General features: G+C 34.6%; 1 protein-coding gene and 1 long non-coding RNA gene across 3 annotated transcripts in view; one reads left to right on the top strand and one right to left on the bottom strand.

Annotated features, from left to right (window-relative positions):
• The first annotated feature begins 3,451 nt into the window (after positions 1–3,451).
• The window catches only part of LOC115242726 (basement membrane-specific heparan sulfate proteoglycan core protein-like), a 154,754-nt gene continuing 133,993 nt past the window's right edge, over positions 3,452–24,212 (top strand). The window contains 1 exon segment of the mRNA XM_029819240.1: positions 3,452–4,185. Coding sequence (XP_029675100.1) covers positions 4,093–4,185 — 93 coding nt within the window. The 5' untranslated portion in view covers positions 3,452–4,092.
• LOC115242741 lies at positions 20,618–22,267 on the bottom strand. 2 transcript variants are annotated; one of them, XR_003885098.1, is made up of 3 exons: positions 22,158–22,267; positions 21,465–21,692; positions 20,618–20,898 (listed from the first exon to the last, which is right to left on the bottom strand). It is a non-coding gene; the product is annotated as an uncharacterized LOC115242741 (long non-coding RNA). The 2 variants fall into 2 exon arrangements; XR_003885097.1 differs by having other exon boundaries at positions 21,533–21,692.

Genomic DNA, 24,212 nt, shown 5'->3' with positions numbered 1-24,212 from the left:
TATATATATATATATAAACTCGATTTCAATTTACGATTCGTCCTATATATCATCATTTCGCGGATAGTGTTATCCATCATGCAATGACGATAAAACTCACTTTTTTGTTCTATTTACCATTTAAATTAATTTTTCACATAGTTGCCATATCACGGATGATTTTATATTATCAAATTCGATAACTTTGTCTTTTCGATATATATATAGCCATTTCTCGCATGATTTTATAATTCTCTTTCAACCACAATGCTTATTTTTGTTAAATTTTATTCAACAAATAATACATCTAAACCTTATCATATAGAAAGCATGATGTTTGATAACATGTGCATTTAATGTATGTAGCGATATTCCTATAAATATGCATATTATCGAGCAGGTGCTATATTTATATATGAAAGATTTACACCGAATGATAAATTACACATTTTAAAAGTCATGTACATTGTTATTATTATCATCGTCATTTTAGCGTCGTAATATGCAACTGTTTGATATCAATTGCCGCATTATCTGCCAAATAAGCGGGTAGAGCAAATCGAGGATACGGAAAAAAGAGGTAATCATCTTCGATACTTTGGAAAAGCCACGTGCAATCGTGGACCATACGGATGTCATAAATTATCCGAGCATAAATTAACCGGGCTTGTTTTGTCTGAGATTTATTTTAGTATTTGTTAATATTAGCAATTTGTTAATATAACCCTGCACCGGTTGTAGCTGTGTGTGTTCGCATCACCCTTTTTCGCGAACCTTCTTTTCAGTTCTATCCACGTGCTATCCCTGTAGCTTAATTTTTCGATCGAGGAGATTAATCCTTTCTTTTCTTATCAGCGAAAGTTTGAAGATTTGTTGTCCGATCGCGGCCAACATTCCTTCAGTTTTGATGTAACAGTACTATATTTTCTATAGTTGTAAACACCAATTACACAGAAGGTATTTTATATTTCATAAATTATAATTATTGATATCAAAGATTGCTACGATTTTGAAATATATTATAAAGAATAAAGTATCTCACGAGCATAGCTCATAACTTGATTAAATCTAGTGAGAAATAATAATAAAAAGTACATTATAATTGAATAGATTCAATTCAGGATACTTTTTACTCTATATATTTCAAAATTAGAATAATCTATGTGAGAGATATAAGTTAATATTTATAACTATATATAAAAAAATACAACAGTTAAATCACAACATTAGATTGTTTATAATACGATACAAATGATTTGATAGCTTTATCAATTCCTAAGAGAATTTGTGGCATCTTCAAAAACAGTATTTAGATATACTAAAATTTGAGGTGGACTAATTTGACATACAAAACTCTATCATCAAATCAATAACCGTTAGTGACTGCTATTTAAATTTAAATTATTCAATTACATCATTTATTAAAATTTTGCTACATAATAAATTAAGCGCAATGTCTTAATACGTAACGAAAATAGTTGAAAATTTCTAGAGAAAAAAAAATATGACAATTTTTGTTCACAGATATTATTGAATAAAATACAATATCTTTTCGATATTCTTAAGCAATATTTAAAAAAAAATAATAATTTTTCTCGCTCGATAATTTCTGTAATAATGAATTTTATCCTAGTTGTGCATGCAAGTATATTTTGGAATATCTCTTAGATGATTATTTTCAACTTTAATTGTCTTAAATTTTTTCTGTAGAGTTTCGCCATATGTCAATGTAAACCATACAGCATTTTTCCCGATAATGGTCGCAGTAATCATCGATCTGCAGAGGCACTGTATGTATATTCGGCCTAAATTTATATTGAGAATATCATGACGTTTTGCGAACAGATGCATAGCGTTTGTCGAAGAGCTTGCAAAATGCAGAGAACGAATGCAATACATAGCGAGCCAGAGCGCGAATAACGATGACAGTGCGGCTGCGTTGGTGACGCTTGACCCGTTTAAAAAATATCATCTCCCTCACATCTGTTGAGCGTTGCTGAGACGATGAAAGAGAGAGAGAAAGAGAAAGGGCCATTGCGAAGCAGTCTGCGAGGAAACGTCATTTTTTAATGCTCTTTTTCAGCAGCGACGAGACGCGTGGGCCGGCGATTAAAACGCTCTGTCGCAACTGACTCCAGTTTGTGCGGAATGTAAATTCGCATAATGCACATGTCGCGAACTAATTTTATAATGGATCTTTTATTAAGATGTATTATATATATAAAAGTAAATGTCAGTTATATACGACTACATATCTCCTCGAATTTTAAAAGTATCGTGCGAAGATTTAGTCATACTTTATTTTTTCTATCGCAACATTTTTAAATTTTCGATATTAACTTTCGATAACTGAGTTACTTAGTAAATCTTAGTAAATTTGATTAAAATTTATTTACAATTTTAATCAAATTGCAAGATTTTATTTTCTCCTTATGTTCCAGAAATCTAGTTCGTTAATTTTTAATTTTTAATATTTAACTGTAATTATGTTTTCAATGGAATTTATCATTTAATTATTAATCAATTATTAGAAATATTAATTAAAGATAAATATAATTTATCTTTAATTAATCTATAATATATAATTTATATAAAATTTATCTTTAATTAAGAAATACTAATTATTGATATCAAACATACTTGGTACCAATAATAAATCATTAGTACTTTTAGCAAAGCATTCTGTTTTTTAATATTAAATATCTTTAAGATCTTGAGACTACTATGATAATATATATATGTAGTCAGTCATACTGACATAATCTAAAATGCAATTGGTTATATTTAAAAAGTTACACATGCCACGAATACAGAGCCAATTAAATGATAATATTTATATTTGTCAAAAATTATATTTACTTACCATATTGTTGTTAGTTAAAAAATTAATTAAAATTTGTGCGACGCAATGTCTTGCTGTCTTAATTAGGCTTCGGTTTGACTCGTATTCTTTGCTATTATATACTTAGCTAAAAATGGAATAGTTGACACTAAGAATACTCGGTATCAATAATAAAACATCTGTATTTTCAAGGTATCGCGAGCATTTTTAGATTGCAGAGAGTGCGGGCGTGAAAATGTGCAACCGTGATCTTCGCTCACGGGCCGGCTGCCTCCTAAGCGGTCTCCCCGCCGTTCGACGGCGGCTACGAGGGCAGGGAGCGACTTTGACCACAGTGAGAACGAGGAGAGAATCCCAGGGGATATTGGTCCGAGGGAGAAACGCAACCACCCTTACGGCGGTGGGGATCAAAAGAGGGAGAGAGGGAGAGAGACGAGAGTGAACTTCGATAGAGCGAGACGGCGGATCAAAGAATCTGATGGAGGGTGGGAATGTGCCGATCCGGATGGTGGGAGAGGCTGCGAGATCGCGTCGGCGAAATACAAGGAGAGGGAGAAAGAGATGGAGGGAGGGAATGAGTGGAAGAAGGGGGAAAGACGAACTCTCCTCGGCAAGAGGGAATCCAACGTGGAGAAAGAGGAAGTCGAGCCGCGAGAGCGGGACGCGAAGAGTGAGAGAGAAAGAGCCGGATCCATCGGAGAGGAGAGGGAAAACCACGGGGCTTTTGAAAAAGTTTTATCTTGTCGGTACGCTCGGCCTCTCAGACGCTACCGAACGCCGGTGCGGTGTTGTTGGCCACGGCGTGGTCGCGCGGCCTTCTCGCCGACAAGTAGCGAATAAAGAGAGCGAAAGAAAGAGAGAGAGAGAGAGAGAGAAAGCCCAGGTCGTGTGCCGCGATTTCCGGTTTTGATCGGTCCTCCCGGTCATCAGCTTCCGCCCGTTCGGTCCGTTCGCGCCCCCTCGCGAACGTTCGCGCGAAAAGAACCACCGAGGACCATCGAGGAAGCCCTCGACGAGCATTATTCATCAGGACGAAAAGAGCAGCCGTCCTTGAAGGAATCATTTTTTCATCCGCTCGTTTCGCCATGCATCGTCGCTAAGGTGTCCCATAGGTGTCGATTGAGAGAAAGAGCGAGCGAGAAAGATCAAGAGGGATAGACAGTAGAGAGAGAGAGAGAGGGAAAGGAAGAGAGAGAGGAAGAAAGGAAGGGTCAGTCAGGAAGAGGACGAAGAGGTCGAGGAAAGAAGTGACTTCTTGCCGGTCGCGACGAATGACCAGCAACAAGATGAAGAACCGTGTGTTGCTAAAGAGTGCGTTGTTCCTGTTGCTGATCGCGGCGGACGGCCTCGTGACAGCATCCGAGGTGAGTTTTTAGAATAAGCCGTTCACATGGTATTGGATCGTCTGATCCCCGAATTGAAATTACCGGTATTAATATCTCGCAAAATTCCTTTTTGCGGACGGTGCTCCGAAAAAAGCATCGTGATTCGACAATGTCATCCTTTCGGAAAACTGCACGTGTAATACTACTGAACGATGATTGAAGATAAGAGATATTAATTGACATTTCGTGTTAGTTTAATCGACGGGAAATAATCTGGGGAATGTAACTTATCACTGCAAAATTTTTAAATATGATGCTATGAAAGAAGCTTGTAGTAATACATCATTTAATCCAGTGTATAAAAAAAGAATAATTATACACATTTCTAAAATTATTTTTACGATTAAAAATAGATAAAGTAAAAATTCAAAATTACGTTAAATTATAAAATAGCTATCATTCCTTGGAATATTCGTGAATTTATCAGTTGGAAACTCGCGAAGAATTTCGGAAATTCTTCGCGGCAGCGATTAGATAGTTCACACGGTTCAATTACCGCGATTATACCTGTTATGTATCTCACTTACGTCTGATGATAAGAATCGCCGCATACCTCACGTGGAGGCATACTTATCGCTCTCGTAAATCGTTACGATAAGTTCGTACGTTAGAGTGTTACAAATGATTTTTCATTTTTTCGTAGAGATGTCGAAGGTCCTTTCTTCCTTCAATTGTATATCGTGACATTCTGTCACATTCTTTCGTTTGTATGCAGTTTTTGATAGAAGGTTTGCCTAGACGGTTCGAACAAGATAGCATTGCTCTGTACTCCAACTGTGCTCCGTTTCGTTCGTGTTCTTGATAGTTGAAAAGTCGAAATAAAATCCGATATGAACGACGAAATCGGAAAAAATCGATTAATTATTTAAACGTATTGCTTATATCAACGCAAATATTATTTTGGGTTCATTAAGTTATCAATTCTATTGATATATAGCTATTTTACTTCTTCAATATTTAAAATTTATCATATTTTAAATATCCTACTCTTCGCGATATTTTTAGTTTTCGAATTTTTTGATAATGATATTTCGCACTATCCGTTAAAATGCCACGTTAAATAAAGAATAAAATAAAATATATAATATGTACGTGTTGTAGGGATGATACATTATATCATATGACAATTATAAATATTATTTAATAATGTAAAGTTTAGAATTTTAAACTAGAAACTAGATTTCTCCTTTTCGAGAAAGCATTGGTAATAAGTCTTATAATCTTCGGGGCTTTAGATATATTCCTTTTTTGTTTTTCTAAAATAAAAGATGCATCGATTGCGTTGCACAAAAAAATCTCTCGATTTAACGACGATCAACAGGTATGGGGAAAGAGGACCGATGCGTCCCCGTGGATCGTCGAATATTCGGTGATGTGGATTCGGAAAATACGGATTGAATTGTTATGCGAAACACCGCCGAACTTGTCCGACATCCCTGTACGAAACACACTCTGGGATAATTCGCGTGAATCGATTATATTCCGATCACACCTCGAACTCCGTAGATGCGGATACAAGCGCAAGTCGAACTTGTGTCATCGCGAACTCGGATCGCTTCTGGAACCCGCCAATCCAGCGAAATATCATTCCGCGGGGCACGAATTTCCGCCGAAGCGACATTTCGTCGACGGACTGACGTGACGATCCTTCGGGTCAGTTTCTTCATAACTTCTACGACGCAATTTTTTTCACGCATAATATATGTATTAAATATATAAATGTAGTATATTTTTATCATAATTTTTAAAAAAAGTTTGAGATTAAAATTATTTATTTTTGGAAAAAGCAAAATTTACCAAAAATAACAATGTAATTAATTTTACATATTGAAAGAATGATACATTGCGCTATTTGAAAATCAGATAAAATATTGTTCATACTATATTTAACATGATCTAAATAAATAAACACACTGCTTGCCAAAATGCAACTGCAGCTTTGTTAAACAATATACGAACTGCATTATTGCATCACCTAATTTATTTTGGAACAAAAGTATTTTTGGCGACAAAAAATAATCAAATTATAACAGAGTAAGTACTTTGATCGTGCAAATCGATTGGAACAAATGCATTTTTGCCACGATCAAGTGCATCGAAAGGCTTCGGTATATCGTCGATCGAAAGACTTGTGTTATAGTACACCTATTTGTCACGATAACTTGACAATGATTATGTTATCTTCCGTCGCGGGTATCAAATATCGAGATACCAGCGATACAAAGGCAAAACAGCAAGATGTGCAAATTGTGACCCGCGATGCAAAAAATGTTTTTGCACTTTGCGACTAATTCGTGTTAAGAATCTCAAGTGACGATCTCTCATTCGGGACCTGCAGCGATACATGTGTCTTCCGCGATGTGCGCTATTCGAAGCAGCATAGTAAATGGCTCTATTTAAGTTCTAACATCGCTCTATTGCGACACGCAAGTCTGCATTTTCGTTGCATTCGCGATGCGCCCGATGATGCGAAAAATTGTGAGCGTGACGATCCTTCGGGTCAGTTTCTTCATAACTTCTACGACGCAATTTTTTTCACGCATATAATAGTGAGTGAACGAAGACTTTCTCAATCTTGAATTGTTGCTAAGAACAAATTATTTACAGTCAAAAATTCTTGAAGAGATTTTTCTGTTATATATTTATCTCTGTAATGTTATATATTATATATTTTTATTAGTACTCTTTAAATTGCTAAATAAATATATATAAATTCAATTTATATGCATAGTAAATGGCTCTATTTAAGTTCTAACATCGCTCTATTGCGACACGCAAGTCTGCATTTTCGTTGCATTCGCGATGCGCCCGATGATGCGAAAAATTGTGAGTAAAAATATTTAAATTTAACTTTGATATCTATATTCATCCTTAACAGAATATCGCAAGCATCGATACTGCTTTGAAAGGAAACGGCGAATCTAAAATAATTCCGAAGTAATAACCTAAAATAATAATCCAAAGTAACTGAATTGATTCTGTGTACTTGCATGAGATATAATCGTATCTAGAGAGTAAGCTGTATTTTTTAATTCCGAGAACAAATCCGTCAAGGACGTGAGGATTTAAATTCGTGCCTTTTCATGGCGATAGAGAAATTTTTTAGGGATAATATATCGTCCTGACCCACGGGACACTGACTCGATGAATCGCGAATCGACGGATATTGAATTAAAATAGTTATTCTCGGAACGGCACGTTCGCCACGGTTCGTCGGTAGCTTGATTAATTTCGAATCGTTCCTCGATCTGGAGTCGAATTATTATTTCACGGCGCTTGCAGACATTTGCATGCACAGATGATCATTTTGCTAATCGGCATTTTGACAATATGTAAGTGTTATAAGTCGTATTCAGCGGGAAAATGAGTGCCATGGTTGGCACAGAATGCAAGCGCCTGCAAACACTTCTTTTCAATCAAAAAATTAAAAAAGTTTATGAAAAAGTTTTGTATATGTTTTGTATATACATATTAAATTTTTTTTATAATTTATATTTGATATAATAATAGCTTACTCCAACATATACACACACGCATATACTCACACTAGTTGCCTGAAGATATTACTCGCGTTAGTTGATTGTGCTCGATTTATCAACGTATGGATAGAGTGACGCCCTTGGCATAAATTCACCTTATCACAAATTTGTCGATTAGGTTCTAAAGCTATAAATATTCGAGAGAGAAGAAGAGAGAGAGAGAGAGAGAGAGGGAGAAAGAGAGAGGGAGAAAGAGAGACGATACTATTATTATATAATATATCTCTGTAATATATTTCTAATAATAATTCTCTATAAATTTTTGGTTTGACGAATTATCGACAAGCGATTACTGCATTTTAATCTCTATCAAGGAACCAACTGTGCCATTGCGACACATACAGTGCATATATGTACAGAGAGAAAGCTAAATCCCGACACTCGTTTGACGACTTCTGAATATCGTTAAAACAGAGGTCGTACTTACAGTTTAATTCGTCATCTTAAGTCTTATTTAACCGTAACCTCGAACGTTCATGTTTCGTCATTCTTTATCATCTTAAGTAATTTATATGCTGTGACAGTCCCTTTATAATACTGTCCAAATAGGGATAAAATTGAACGGACGCTAATTTTTATTAAAATTTAATTAATCTCCTACTTAAGTTAATATTTCTGTTTTATATAAAAATCGTAGATGACACTAAATGTTAATTCAAAAATCGTATAATTTGTGTTAAAAAATAAATTAAAAACAGTGAAAGTTATTTTAATGTATCGAAACAAAATAATTGCGGTTATTCTTTGAGTTATAATTAATTTGTAATTATATATATATATGAAAATTGGTCGTATGTATTAGCGTATATTTACGTTTCTGAGGAATTCGGCAATACTCTTTCACTACTTATATTTATTTATTTTTGTGAAAATATTTTATCGTAAAATCAGCAAGATTTCATTCTCGTATTTGTTATTCCTCTCGTATAGAGGAATAGATCGCCATTTTACGAATCCTCTTCTAGAATATTATCCTTCCGTAAAAATGACGATGTACGCGGAAGAAAAAGTTGCGGTCCTTCTGTTATTGCACCCCTTTTTCTCGCTCATAGCGCCGCCGTTCCTGACCATTCTTGCTTGAATTGCGAGGGATTCGCACGGACGAAGGATCTGAAAGATTTGTATCTTATGAAAAATATGGTAATGCACATAGTGTGGCCTGGCAGCGCATTCGATACTGTTGCTCTATACCGATGCTTCTCTCCCCCAGAGATCCACATTAAATTAATATTATGTAAAAGAGTTCGTTCAAATTCACATCTTTTCCTTAACAATGTATAACGCAAACTATATATATATATATTTTTTTTTTTACTTAACGTGATACGTTTATACGAATTAACAGAATATATTTACAGAAAATCACACAGGTCTTCCCACTTCAACGCATATAATTTTGTATGGTACAGATAATTTGAAAAGTTCAGGTTCCTACATAAAAGGAGATATCATCATTTATTCTTGCAAGGCTTCATTAGATACGGAAGATTTTCAAACTCGCGATTACAGTGCTTCCGCAAGCACGAGTATCTGCTTGCAAAAAAATGTAGCATTAATAAGATTTCCATCTCGGCAGATGAAATGTATAATTAGAGTAATTATTATATAGAAGTGATTTATTATGCAATAGTTTTGATAAAAATATCAGTATTTGACATTTAACATTATGTATAAGAGAGTGTAAGAAAGCTATTCTTTATATTTATAAGCTTAATATTCACACGTTAATGATAAGTCTTACGGCTATAATTTACTCGTGTAACATATAATTTTCTTATATGGTAAAGCATAATGTAGCAAAATTTGTAAACATTATGCTCGGGAAAAATCAAACCAGAAGTGCAATTTTAAAAATAAGAAATAATATCGAAATGATTAAGAACGTAAATTGATAACGAAATTTTTCCACATAAGGTCAGAAAATGCAGCAGGAAAGTGTTCTTTAGTAACTTTTTTTATTAATTACAGCGCATTTATTTATTACATACTAATATCAAGGAAAAAAAGAAAAAATATGTTATAAATATATCATTCTGCTTCGCAAAAATGACGAAGCGATGAGTGACACGCATAAATCTTAAATAATTGAGCCTGTGCACGAAAACGATATGAAATGAACAGCTTAAAAGGGCTTAAACAGCTCGAAAATTACATATCGGATGATAACTTTAACACTATAAGTACCACTTATTAAAGAGCCTCATAAATTTCATCGGTTGACCCTAATGAAGTCATACGAATATTTCAGATGATTCCCATAGGAGCGTGCGTGCATTTTGTACACTTAATTGATTGTCGCGTCGAATTAACCCAAATTTAAAGGAACTCATAAATTAACCTCGGTATGATAATTCAACACGATCATTCATGCAATCTTATCGCATATATATCACTTTGTGTGATGCACTTCTTTAACGTTTCTGTAACATATTAATTTATCATAATCATCACACAATCATCTCGAAAAATATAATTATTGCGCATGAAAATGAAGAATAATTAAAGCGATTGAAATTGATGGTTTTCAAATGTTACATAGATAAAATTTATATTGTTATTATTTTTTTCACAATGTAATATAATTATCAATTTATACCTATTTATACATGAATAATCATTTTATAATTAACATGTTTCAAATACTAATGATTCACATATTTAATAATAATCATAACTAATTTTGACATAATTTGGACGCGTCAATTAAAGTGATACGACACGCGACGCGACTATCGAGAAATCTTTCGCCTCGATTGCTTCGCGGCACTAAAAGGATCAAGCCGGTATCTGATATTACGTAAATCGTCAGGGTCGTCGAAAAATCGGGATGCATGTGTGGAGAAACGAGAGAAAAAGGAAAAAGATCGCAAGAAAGCTATAATGCAAGCAGATGGGACGTGGAGGGACCTTCATCCGAGAGGCATATACGATAAATCGCTTACCTAACCGTGCGAAGTCCGCAATGGTGTGCGCGGTTGCCTTAGTCTTTTTTCCACATCATTATGCTCGTTCACAAGAACGAATTAATTATTTCAGGCGAGCCGCAGGTCCATTTTACCGCTCTCGATAATATTGCGAAACCGTATCATGTTACGGTGCGATCATTCGGCTGAGATTAACATTAAAATCTGCTTAATTAATGTTTGTATCTCTTATCAATTATACATCGATTCGCGTTTTTTCATCAGACCCTCAAAATATAATACAAAAATGAAATACGGAAATTTGCTCGAGGTATTAAATTCCAAAAATGAAATACGGAAATTTGCTCGAGGTAATATTAAATTCTTTTTTTTTTTGTTAGAGAATTCCAATATGCATTGAACTATAATATTTTTTATAAAATTTATTTGATCGGTTTGATCAGAGATAGATTAAAAACGCCAGACATACCGTTTGCACAGAATATTCGTTATGCGATTATATACTTATTCTATTAAAAAATTTGATTTTGTTTTGGCGAAAATTTAATCCACAGGTATCGTATCGCAATTTAATATTTATCCTCGTAATTAAACGTCTTATTAATTTTCAATGTACGTAAAAACAGATATACTTGACGGTAATTGGACGCTAAATGGCGTTTTGTTCGTCATGTATTACAGACATATTTTAATTTCTTCATTAATATCGATCCTCAGTACGAACAAATGCTCAATGCAATATTCTCGCACCACTACTATCACTTGCATCTCTCATGCTAGCTGACGCCTTTTGGAATTCTCGAAAGACTGTCGAGAGAAGTCGTTTGCAAGTACTACTTCTAGTCCTCGAACGGCGGGTACTTGAGGATCGGCGACGAGTGAAGCGTTAAGTGTCGTATCGCCAGAAGGGATCTACTTTTTGCTACGCCGGGACTCACGAGCGATTATTTACCGGACACTTGTATAAGTATATCCGCGTGCTGAAAGGACATTTACGTTACTTACGCATTTTACCACCGACAATTATCGCCGAACTCTTTCCCTTTTTTGTAGGATGATATCACATTTTACATATATATAGCGGCTGATGAACAGTAAAGAGATAAACATACAATATAACGAGATATCACGCACCGTCAATTATAAACGGTCGCTCGAAAAATTATACGCGTGTTTTTAGGTGAAATAATTTAATATTTATGGCTTATTGATAATTGAATTGATTGTTGAACTCGGAATATATGGAACATAAATTTCTTAATAAATATGAAATCAATTTTGCCTTGATAGAAACTTGAGCTCTTAATTATGAAGTTAGTTAATAATGAAAGTTAAAATATTATAACGAAATATCAAAATCTGGGATTAAGTAACCCAAGAACTTATTATTGGAATAATTTCAATTACTTAACTTCTAAATTAAATCTCAAACTTGATGATAATAACAGGGATTTTAAATAATTTGTACAGAATAGAACGTACATATATTGCATGGCTTTATGCGACCGTCAAACCTGTTTGCACGGCGTATGTGAGTTAATGGGTTAATCACGCGGTAGTCCAAGAATCTTCGATAGCTTATCGTCGAGATTGTATCGCGCGTGATAAAACTTCGCGCTTCCTACATCCCATATTTATCCCGACGTCCTGGAAAAAAGTCGGGAGCTTATTCATTGCGGGCAAGTGTCATGGGCGGAATAAAACGAAGGCAAAAGTCTCGCCGTCGCCGTCTTTCTCGCGTCTACGGGAGCGGCCATAAATAGATATGGACAAGAGAGAAGGCGCATAAACATCTACTTAAGTCTGCAAGAAGATGCGCGTTAAGTGCGTGCCTTTTAATTAAAGTCGGAGCCTATCTCGCGCCGACCGAACAATTAAGGCGCTTTTATACACTCGAAATCAACGACATTGCGAAAGATAATACATCGCGCGATATCTCTATTTACATATATATTTCGTATACTGACCTACATTTCAATTCTCAATTATTCATGAGAAATAATTTTGCGTTAAGTGCGCGATCTTTTATCTTATTTTAATGCGATTATCAAGTGATATGACTTATAATTTTATTTACTTTAATGACTAATATCAGCTTATATCATAAAAATATTAGAAAAATGTATGCTTATTATATATAAAACGTCTTTCATATTTGAGCGGTTTAAATCAATGCATTTGCATAGCATATATACTCAGATCCAATGTAATAGCGTACCGACTGGTATGTTATGACTTAAGACTTAAGATATTATTTCGAGTTGGTCGACTATCGATTTAATGTTTAAAAATGACAACCAAAAATTTTAAGCTTTCTTCTCGTTAAATAGTAATAACGCGATTTTAATATAGATAGGATATTTAAATCAAAATTGACAATAAATTGGTAAGGAAATTGATGCTGATTAATGCGATTATTATTATTGATTAATGATTACTCAGAAGAAAACTACAAATAATATCCTCAAAAATAGCTTTTTCCTAAAACACGCTTTTCTAGTATTTTTATTAATATAAAAAAAAGTTATTTATATTTAAAAAAAGAGTATTCTTTCTAAAATTTTTGTTTTTATTTGCAATCTTTAAATTTACAATCGATACTTGTATTAATTATCTTACTGTTTTATACAAATTCTAATTAAACGATAAACTTGTTATCTTGGTCAATGGTAACTTGTCAATTCATTTCTTCGAATACGTTTTACGACGTTTGTCACTCGTACGCTCGATGAAATCAGCGACTTTTGTTCCCGGCGCATCTTGGATATGACGTAATAGTGGATGTTCGGGTGTGGAGTTTTATGCAAACGATCCCGTAAATCATTTTATTCATGTTTCATCGAGTCGCTCCCAAAAGTCAACCCCGTTTCCTCGTGGTCTTTCGGACCGGTCTTTCGAAAACGGGCCTACATACCGTGACCAAAAGTTACATACGTGAAATCGCATCACGAAGATTGAGAATATATTACCTGCGGATTCGAAATGCCGCGAGATTAAACATTCAAGATCGTCTTTCCGCGTTTGCCTCTACCGAATTAAAACGGTATCACAATCGATTTAATTATACAAGGTGTGTTTCTATCCACATATATATATATTTAATTTTGTATCTGCTTTGTTTCTTTCTTTATGCCTTTTTAATATACTATTACTGTTATGTAAGCAGTTATTGATGTATTTAACGTATCAGAGAGATTTATACGATATATGACAATTATGTATACCGTTAAAAACATGTTTACAGCTATAAAATTGCTTTGAGAATACGTTGTAATTAGTTCAATTTGTTGTCATAAGAAACGATGTAGAAACATCTTCGTTTGTATAATTTGCTACTGATGATGTTCTAACAAATCGATGCGCGAGAAGTCAGACTAATCAATGCATTTAGATGATGTGCGTATTCTGCTATCTAAGCCATCTAAACAAGTTTCTTCATTTATTCACTTAGGTATGCAAAAGATTTATAATTTTTTCTCTCCTTTGTCTTACATTATTTGAGATAAAAGAAAATTTAATTAAACTTAATTATACGATGTTCCTTAAATTTTGCGTATATAAAACATTAATTTATTTATAGAAATGTACCGGAAGTTTGAATTTAATATATCCGACATCTCTGAAATCAATTAACAATTTGAAGCGACACGTTTACTGGATTACCAAGGAGTGCAGCTTCTTCAAATTAAATATTGTCGTTTCCCTCATCGCATAAAAATAAATATTTAAAACATTTCTGGCGCGGAACGTTTCGATACCGTTGTTAAAGTCATCATGCGTATTACGTATGTCGTATTACAAGCGTTACAATAGGCCGTATACGCTACACAACAAGAGTGTATACCCTCGAAACAAGTAATATAGTTCGGCCGCGGGACGGCATAAATATTATCCGACCGGTTCGTTCGACTAATCGATTTTTCATATAATCCTTATCGGAGTATTAACGTCGCTGGACCTCTATTCTCGTAGTCGCTCTCAGCTCGTTTCTTCATCATTCCCCTCCCGATATGTGTACGCCCGTGTATCTTCCCTCGGGCGCGCGCGCGACTCCTACGATATTGGTCATTAAATTAATCGGATATATCCGGCCGACTTTCGCGATCGGCCGTAAAATTAAACGGCGATCGAACGTATTTTTGCCGGTACCAAACCGAAAATAAACTTAATTTTCGCCGCGAATTGAAATATTATCCGACCGGTTCGTTCGACTAATCGATTTTTCATATAATCCTTATCGGAGTATTAACGTCGCTGGACCTCTATTCTCGTAGTCGCTCTCAGCTCGTTTCTTCATCATTCCCCTCCCGATATGTGTACGCCCGTGTATCTTCCCTCGGGCGCGCGCGCGACTCCTACGATATTGGTCATTAAATTAATCGGATATATCCGGCCGACTTTCGCGATCGGCCGTAAAATTAAACGGCGATCGAACGTATTTTTGCCGGTACCAAACCGAAAATAATCTTAATTTTCGCCGCGAATTGAATTTATCATGCATCTTTGTCTAACCACCATTTTCGGATAGTTAAATTCAGAGTACCGACAATATGTTTTATGCAATCTAGATTGTTTTTATCTAGATAAAATTAATTACCTAACATTTCTGACACTACTTTTTTTTAATTGCAACAAAATAGAATAGCAATAATAATATTAGAATAAAATAATTGAACTAAAATAAATAAATATATATTAATTAAATAATTAAATATATTATTGTATAAATAAAACAATAATCCTTCTGTGTGTGAATTATTATAATAATTAATCTTTAAGTGATTTATAGCTATTAGATTAAAATGACAAAAGAGCAACGATTTCTCGGTATTAATTAGTGACATATAGCGAGACTAATCACATCAGTGGAAACGAGTCCCTCGCGCGTCAGACTCTAGTCTGGTCAAGTCGGTTGTTATCCCCTGAATAAAGTAACTTCGACGCCCGGACAGGTAGGATCTCGGCTCAAGCCCGAGCTTTTGCCGCATCTCTACGCATGCACTGGTAAATAACGTATTTGTGCGCCGCGTTCAGCAGCCCACCCACTGCCGACTGCTACCGTATTGGCTATTTTCCTAGCCGATACGATGCTTGCTTCAAAACTGGCGCGAAGTTAGGGAATAAATCACTATGAGAGAGGATATAGGGTATTAATTATTAGGCTCAATTGCTAAATCGCGACATGTCAAGAGAAAAAGGAGGGTATATAAAACAAAGCTTCCTCTATGAGAAAGCAAATAAAACAATACTATTTCTCGTCTCAATTCAGGACAAATATTGATCAAATAAATAATAGTAATCTTTGCCAAAGTGCAAAATTTTGTCTGTCAGTTTCGGAAAAATAGCAGCGAAATGGTATATAATTTTGATTTCTCGATTCGCAAGTTTTACATTTGCAATTGTCAGTTCTGTTTATTTCCGCTTTTATGAGTAAACGAATGATTGACGTTTTGAAAAGCGGATCTTGGGTGTGATATAATATTATAAATTCTTCAAATCCCCGATGTGCAACGTATTTTTGCCGGTACCAAACCGAAAATAAACTTAATTTTCGCCGCGAATTGAATTTATCATGCATCTTTGTCTAACCACCATTTTCGGATAGTTAAATTCAGAGTACCGACAATATGTTTTATGCAATCTAGATTGTTTTTATCTAGATAAAATTAATTACCTAACATTTCTGACACTACTTTTTTTTAATTGCAACAAAATAGAATAGCAATAATAATATTAGAATAAAATAATTGAACTAAAATAAATAAATATATATTAATTAAATAATTAAATATATTATTGTATAAATAAAACAATAATCCTTCTGTGTGTGAATTATTATAATAATTAATCTTTAAGTGATTTATAGCTATTAGATTAAAATGACAAAAGAGCAACGATTTCTCGGTATTAATTAGTGACATATAGCGAGACTAATCACATCAGTGGAAACGAGTCCCTCGCGCGTCAGACTCTAGTCTGGTCAAGTCGGTTGTTATCCCCTGAATAAAGTAACTTCGACGCCCGGACAGGTAGGATCTCGGCTCAAGCCCGAGCTTTTGCCGCATCTCTACGCATGCACTGGTAAATAACGTATTTGTGCGCCGCGTTCAGCAGCCCACCCACTGCCGACTGCTACCGTATTGGCTATTTTCCTAGCCGATACGATGCTTGCTTCAAAACTGGCGCGAAGTTAGGGAATAAATCACTATGAGAGAGGATATAGGGTATTAATTATTAGGCTCAATTGCTAAATCGCGACATGTCAAGAGAAAAAGGAGGGTATATAAAACAAAGCTTCCTCTATGAGAAAGCAAATAAAACAATACTATTTCTCGTCTCAATTCAGGACAAATATTGATCAAATAAATAATAGTAATCTTTGCCAAAGTGCAAAATTTTGTCTGTCAGTTTCGGAAAAATAGCAGCGAAATGGTATATAATTTTGATTTCTCGATTCGCAAGTTTTACATTTGCAATTGTCAGTTCTGTTTATTTCCGCTTTTATGAGTAAACGAATGATTGACGTTTTGAAAAGCGGATCTTGGGTGTGATATAATATTATAAATTCTTCAAATCCCCGATGTGCAACCTAGATAATGTATGTCATTAAAATTACAGACAGGAAATATATGTATTTTATTACGGTACATTTTCTTGCTAGAGTCACGTATCTCAAGGATATCTATATATAAGAAATAATTTAATGACTTCTTACCGTAGTGATAGTTAATCAATATTCTAAATACGATGTCCATCGATAAGGGTTCGCGGATGAAAGGTCGATGAATTGCGATAATCGATAATACTGCATAAATCGAATTAATATCTAATAATAAATATATCACATAAAGTATACGTGTGCAGTTTAATAAATTGAAGGGCATGCGGCGCGTATACAGTGATAAATCAATTCTGATCCTATTCATTTAACTACAAGAAGATATGAATCAGAGGATAAAGAGAGAGAGAGAGAGAGAGAGAGAGAGAGCCCGTGTCGCTGCAAGAATTATCCCGCGAGGTTGCAGGAAGAAGGAGGTAAAAAGGAAGGGTCCCGTCAGGACTGTCTTGTCTGAAACGTGGGCGGGTAGAACTGGTTCTCGCGTGTCCACTGGAAGGAACGTGGAAAGAGCGCCTCGTCTCTACCTGAGAAATGGGCCCCTCGTTTCATGGACCGGAGGGAGGAAAGAGGAGCTGACCCGGTGCTCGCGTCAACCGGGTGCACGCGTGGCCCCGTCCTCCCTGCGTATCCATGCGAAGTCGTGATTTTAGCGTGATCCCCTTATTCGTTTCGCGCCGCAGGGTCTGCATTTACCTTGGACCAGACGCCTTAAGTCAAGCCGGAGTCAAGCCCATGGCAACACCGTTGTGTCGCGTTACATCGTGCCGGTCCGGTTGTGAGTCAGACGTGCCCGCATACGTGGGCCTGTTCGTATGCATATGCGCCCGAGGCAGAAGACGAGGGGCCCGCGCACTTGAGTCTTTTCTTTCTCTTTTCTCCCTTGCCGCGGCTCGATATGCGGCTTCGCGTTTAGCACGCAGAGTGCTAATAATTTTCCTTTCGCTGTCGGGCGAACGGTAATTTTCTACTTTGGTTGGAAATTAATTGAGCCGTGGAAATGAGAAGCACAGTCAAAATTATGGAATTCTTAAGAAAAAATGCTATGCATGATAAATACTGACTTTAAATTTGATTATTTTACGGCGATGCCGCAATTATTGTATTTTGCTCATAAAACATTATTGAAAGCAGAAAGCGAGAAAAAAAGAAATAAGAAGAGAGAGTCGGATTATCATCACTTAAGTTACTTAATATTAATCGAAATATATGGGACGCAAAAATGAAGAATAAAAGAAAGAGTCCACAAATAAAGTTAATACGCGATGTAAATAACGTCGTGCCCCTTGTCTCTGATATAACCGATGTTTTTATTCTTTTATTAACCTCTGCAACTCGCGCACGTTTAAACTCATAATTCGTACTGTTAGATATATTTCAACTCAGCTTTGTATTACATAATATAGACTTTATTGGTTATTGACCATTCACCTTCTGTCTGATTGGGAGAGGAATGACATTTTAAAAATAAAAATTCCGCGGAACAAATTTGATCAGCATGTAAAAGACTTTACTTCGATGTTACTAAATATAAAAAAAAACGATATTTCTTTACTAACAAAGAAAATTATAAATTTTATTCTGTTTTATAAATTCTTTTATTAATCTAAATTGATTAAAAATTATTTTTATTTACATAGATAAAATTATAAGCGTGGATTTCTTCTAATATAAAATATTCAAGTGTTTATTATACGTTCCTTTTTCCAGAGAGTTGTATTACTTTGGTCAAAATTAGCACGTCTTTTAATCTAAATTCATAATTGTCGTCTGCAAAGTCTATCCGCCGTGAGATTAAAATATCAAGTAAAAAATTCATATTATTGGCTGTCGTGCTTCGTTATATCTGACTATTCTTAGATATCTTCGTTAGATATTATCCTTTCTTCCCAACGTGAACCTAGGAGACACAATCCCGCTATACAAATCATGAAATAAAATCTTTACTATAGTAAAGCTATTTATATAGTCTGAACATTTATCACGCGTTTATATTTATTCTTCTTTTTAAAAAAACATGAGCATTACAAATTTACTAAAAATAAGATAATATACGTACTTTAATAAATTGATGTATATATTTCTTTGCTTTTTAGATTCGTCAAACAAGTTTTTATAGAAAGATTATAAATTTTGGAATGTTCTATATCGAAATTCGTAAATTTAATATGTTTTATTACATGACATTCTTATTGTATTTATTTAAAGAAGCTTGTTTATATATTTGTGCTATAATTTCGCTATAATTTGTTAAAGTGAACCTTTTATTGTCTTCCGGAAGTCGTGCCAGCATGTAAAAGCTGGAGAGTCGAACTTTACGATTAAGATGAAACGAAAATCTTTCTCGTTCGTTTAAATAATTTTTTATCATACTGCAAACAAAATTCTGCGAATAGGAATCGTGCCGTTTCTTTGAATGGTCTAAGATTTATAGCTCGATCAAGTTTATGAGATGCTTGCGCGACTACCATCCCTCGAAGCTGCCAGTCGACCGTTTTTTTTTTCCTCCTCAGCCCATAAACCGCATTTTTAGAAAGTCTTACGTCATGCATCGCAATTGGATTCGCAGTTGAGCATGGTTATGTGAGGACCGCATGCAAAGACTTGAAAAAATAGCTCCCTAAGTTAAACAAGTCGAGCAAAAAAATTTTACTTTGAAATTTTATCATCTTAAAATATTATTTTCCTGAAGTGTAATGGAAGATATGCAAAATCCCGAACACTTACACTATACTAAAATATTATAATTGGATATTATCTCTAAAAGTGCAGAATTACTATAAGAAAATACATGATAAAAATAATGTTTAAGCAAGAAGCTGAATTATTAAAGAATATTTTTTAAACCTTGATTATTCTGCATCGTTTTATCCAGTCTAAGATAAACACAACTATACTTAAATAAAATGACAATATACATTATAAAAAAATTTAAAAAAAGCTTACAAGTGGCTCCGGCATGAATATAAAATGTAGTTTGCTCATATCACGCAGCACGTCGTCAACTATCAAACGAATCGAGCTCGCTTATTGCTATTCGTTGAAGAGACCAGACACGTCTTTATTGCTGTTGATACGTCGATGAAGGACGGCATCTTGTCCGAGATCGTTTCTCGCAAAAGGGAGGCTGCAACGATTCCGGGAACGACGATAACATTTACGACCATTGACTATCTACAAATCATGTCGGATATGAAATTAACGCGGATTAATTGACATAATTCGGCTCAAAAATTCTATAAAATATGTATAAAGTGATATTATAGGAACAAGCGATCTGTTGTCAAGAACAATTTTCGTTCAATTATCTATTTTATTTTTTATCACATATAGTGTATGTATATATTGTTTATTTTATTATTTGATATTATGATTTTTGTTGCAATTCAATGCCACAGTAAAAATGAGAATTTCGCGCTGAACATCCGCTCAGAGCACACATTCTGACAACTCATCTGCTGGCTGCAGTCTTCTCCAGTCTCTCTCGAGAGCAATGAGCCTTCTCTGATTCTAATCAGTAAACCATTCATTCACTGCCTTCAGCAGGCTCAAGAGTTTAATGTTCGCATGATCTTTTCAATTGTTAAATTGTTGCCAAATTTTTCGTCTACATCTAAAAATTTAAACAAAAGCTTTATATGTCAATGACACCATGCGTTCTTATTTTTGCATATTTCGAATATAATCTACATGGATTGAAAAATTCCAATAATTGTGAGTATTTAACAAATAATAAAAATGTAAACTAAATGATAAAAGCTATTCCAAAATTTTTGAAAAAATTATGAACTTATCGATTCAATCCCTCCTCTTTTTCTCTGTCTTTCTCGTTTTTCATCGATAAAATATTTTACTTACTTTACGCTTACTACATTTAATACGTCATAAATACACTTTTATAATCGATAGCAATCATTTTTATAGTTACAATGTGCATAGATATCATGTTCTCACAACCTTATCAGCGCGATATTACTTCACAATAAAACACTGTCCTATTTCCGCATCGATTAAACATGAAATGATTGATGCTATGTATCAAGTGAAATTTTTATTTTATAATGGATAACGAGAGATCTTCATATTCGTAATATTATCATTCATGAAGAAACAATGTGCAATCGCATCGAGACAATCGAATCCCGGCGAACATTTGTCAAAACCGAGGCGTGTACATACGGTTACGGTGATGCAGAATGGGTCGATTGTGAAAAAAGTACGGTGTCAATAAATTCTGCTTTATCTACCGCCATAAATCCGTGCGCCAGCCTTTGAGGCTCGATGAAGCATGCAAGTCGTACTGTTGGTAGCCTGCGTGTATGCACGTATTCGCCACGGGCACGCGTTTATATACACACGTAGGGATATCCGTGCGTTTTCCTTGAACTCGCAATCGCCCTGCCGATTCTATTCAACGATAATGCGATTATTAAATTCTCCACGTAATAATGCATTGCATAGATCAAGGCTAATGATGAAATTCTGTCAATGTTAAATAAGCAATCTAGTAAGTCAAGCTCGAATGTGGACCGACATACAGTGGTTACGATTTTGTAACAATTTTAATATTCTCTAAAAATCGAATCCAAAAGATTGAAATAAAGAAAGATAATAATTCGAATTTGCATTCTTTTCGGGAATAAAAATTTACATTTTTTTTTTCATTCATGTATTGTTAATATAATATCATGCATGTAATAATACTCTGTAATAATACTTAAATGTTGCACAATATGAGCGATTATGCGCTTTTGTACACCCAACAATAATTGTGCGTTTTACCAATAATTTCCTATGATTGTTAAATTAAAATGGCACACGGTGAAAAATATAATTGAGAATACGTGAGCGCCGCGTGATTGCAGAAATTACCTGTCAAGTCCACTAAGCGTGCAAACATCAGCAAACTGAACACCAAGCTGAAACAAAAAGACTACCTATGTCACGGTACGAGCAACGGAGTTGGCGTATCTCTGAAAACTAGTCGCCGGGAACGACACTGTCGGCCGCCGCCGGCATCTTGTGCAAGGCGTAATTTACATATTTAGTAGTGGACGAATGCGGTGCTTACGCAACGATGACAATGTTATATCGATGATTTGCACAGTTATCTCGTAAAACGCTAACGGTTTAGTCGCGCTTCATATGGAGCAAGCGGGGGATACATACGATCATCGAGCAAAATTAAGACCTGTACTTGGGATTTACATGAACGTTTAAATATTAATGTATGATAATCTCTCATCGATATACTGGCGCACATATTACTCAATCATGCTAAAATACTCATGAATAACATTAATTCAGATACGAAATTATCCTCGAACATATGTGCGTGTGTTTTTCTGTGATATATAAACAAGCTTATTTATAAATTAATGTATTATTTTAAAAATTATTTTAATGCCAAAGGAAACTATTTGGTATATCGATAAATATATGTAAATAGCTAAAAATTCTTATTTTTGTTTGTATATGTTCTTTCTCTTTTGATACATAATTTTATCTAAATACGTATATCGCTCTCAACAAGATTTGAAAAGTGTATGACAAGTGCCGGTTCTTTTGTCAATTGTATTCGAGTCAAACGCTAACGAATGCACGATTAGCGGTACGATGGAATGTCGACGGAGGAGCGTGAATCTTAAAACAAAGAAATGCGTTAATTGCTGTTAATTTTGTCCGACGAGACTGTGGACGATGTAAAGCAAATACGTTCGCGGCAATTATCATGAGAGACCTTAACGAGAAATGTCAGACGGACTTACAACCGTATAATCTCATCTTGCGTATTCGTCCGTACTTCTTTCAGGAGAGAAAGAACATCAGAATAACGAGAGAATTCCAGCGGTCATACGTCTCGTTACAGCTTTATATATGTATAGTTACGATCAATTTGATGAAGCTTATTGTAAATTTTAAACTTTCGAGCTTGATCAAATTGTTTGTTGTTAATAAATGAAAAGTGACATAATTCTCGATATCTAATTTTTATCGTGACAAGAGATTCATTGTCGAGATAACGATAATCAAACGGTGATGTCATCGCGCTGGAAGATTGTACTTGGAATAAGAAATAAAAATTTGAACTATTTCACAATCACAGATCATCGGACAGAACACAATCTAGCAATTATGCAGTCGTAAAATGATTCGCTATATCTCGCGATGAAGTTGGAAGTGCATATGCGTGCGTGTATCGCATATTATTTATTCCATTATATACATTCGCGTATGACATAATATACCTCCGACGTCGATCCAAATGTAGGCGGTGACATCATGCGCGTGTTCTCATGAACCGCCCCGATCGTTTATTTATGAAATTATAGTGATTTATCCGCGATCGCATTTTCGATCCGATGCGGTGGTACTGCGGCGAATAAATTTGCAAATATAAATCTTTATTGTTCACGTAGTTAGCTTTTTCTTCGGTTAATTTACAATTGCTTGTGGCACGTGCAACTGATTGCATCACATGACGACAGCGAAAATGTTAAAAAACCATTGATTGACATCTAGATTTGTATTGTTCGAAAACAATGACGATTACATTTGTAAATAATTAATGATGTTATTACGTTATTACGGACATTAATCTGCAAAAAAAAGTTAAAAAAAAGAAACTTTTTTTGTATTTGCAGAAGTATTGTTTCAAAAATTATTATAATATTATTCGTAAGAGATAAATATTACTATATCAATATAAATTGCAAATATGGTATTTAAAAAATATGATTTATTTACATCAATAATTTCAATATCAATATATTATATAGGAATAAAAATACCTCTAAGCCACGACGTGATTATATTTAATATTCTTCATTACATAGTTGATATAACGGTCAATAAATCATTACTAATGATTTGATTGAGTGCAAAATTATTGCTACAAAGACCGGTCTTATTATCTGATATCGTAAG

The sequence above is a fragment of the Formica exsecta genome, unplaced genomic scaffold, assembly GCF_003651465.1.
Source record: "Formica exsecta isolate Colony F162 unplaced genomic scaffold, ASM365146v1 scaffold62, whole genome shotgun sequence".
NCBI classification, from domain to species: Eukaryota; Metazoa; Arthropoda; class Insecta; order Hymenoptera; family Formicidae; genus Formica; species Formica exsecta.
Note: the sequence above shows the minus strand (reverse complement) of the source record. Positions and strands in the feature narration are given on the sequence as shown.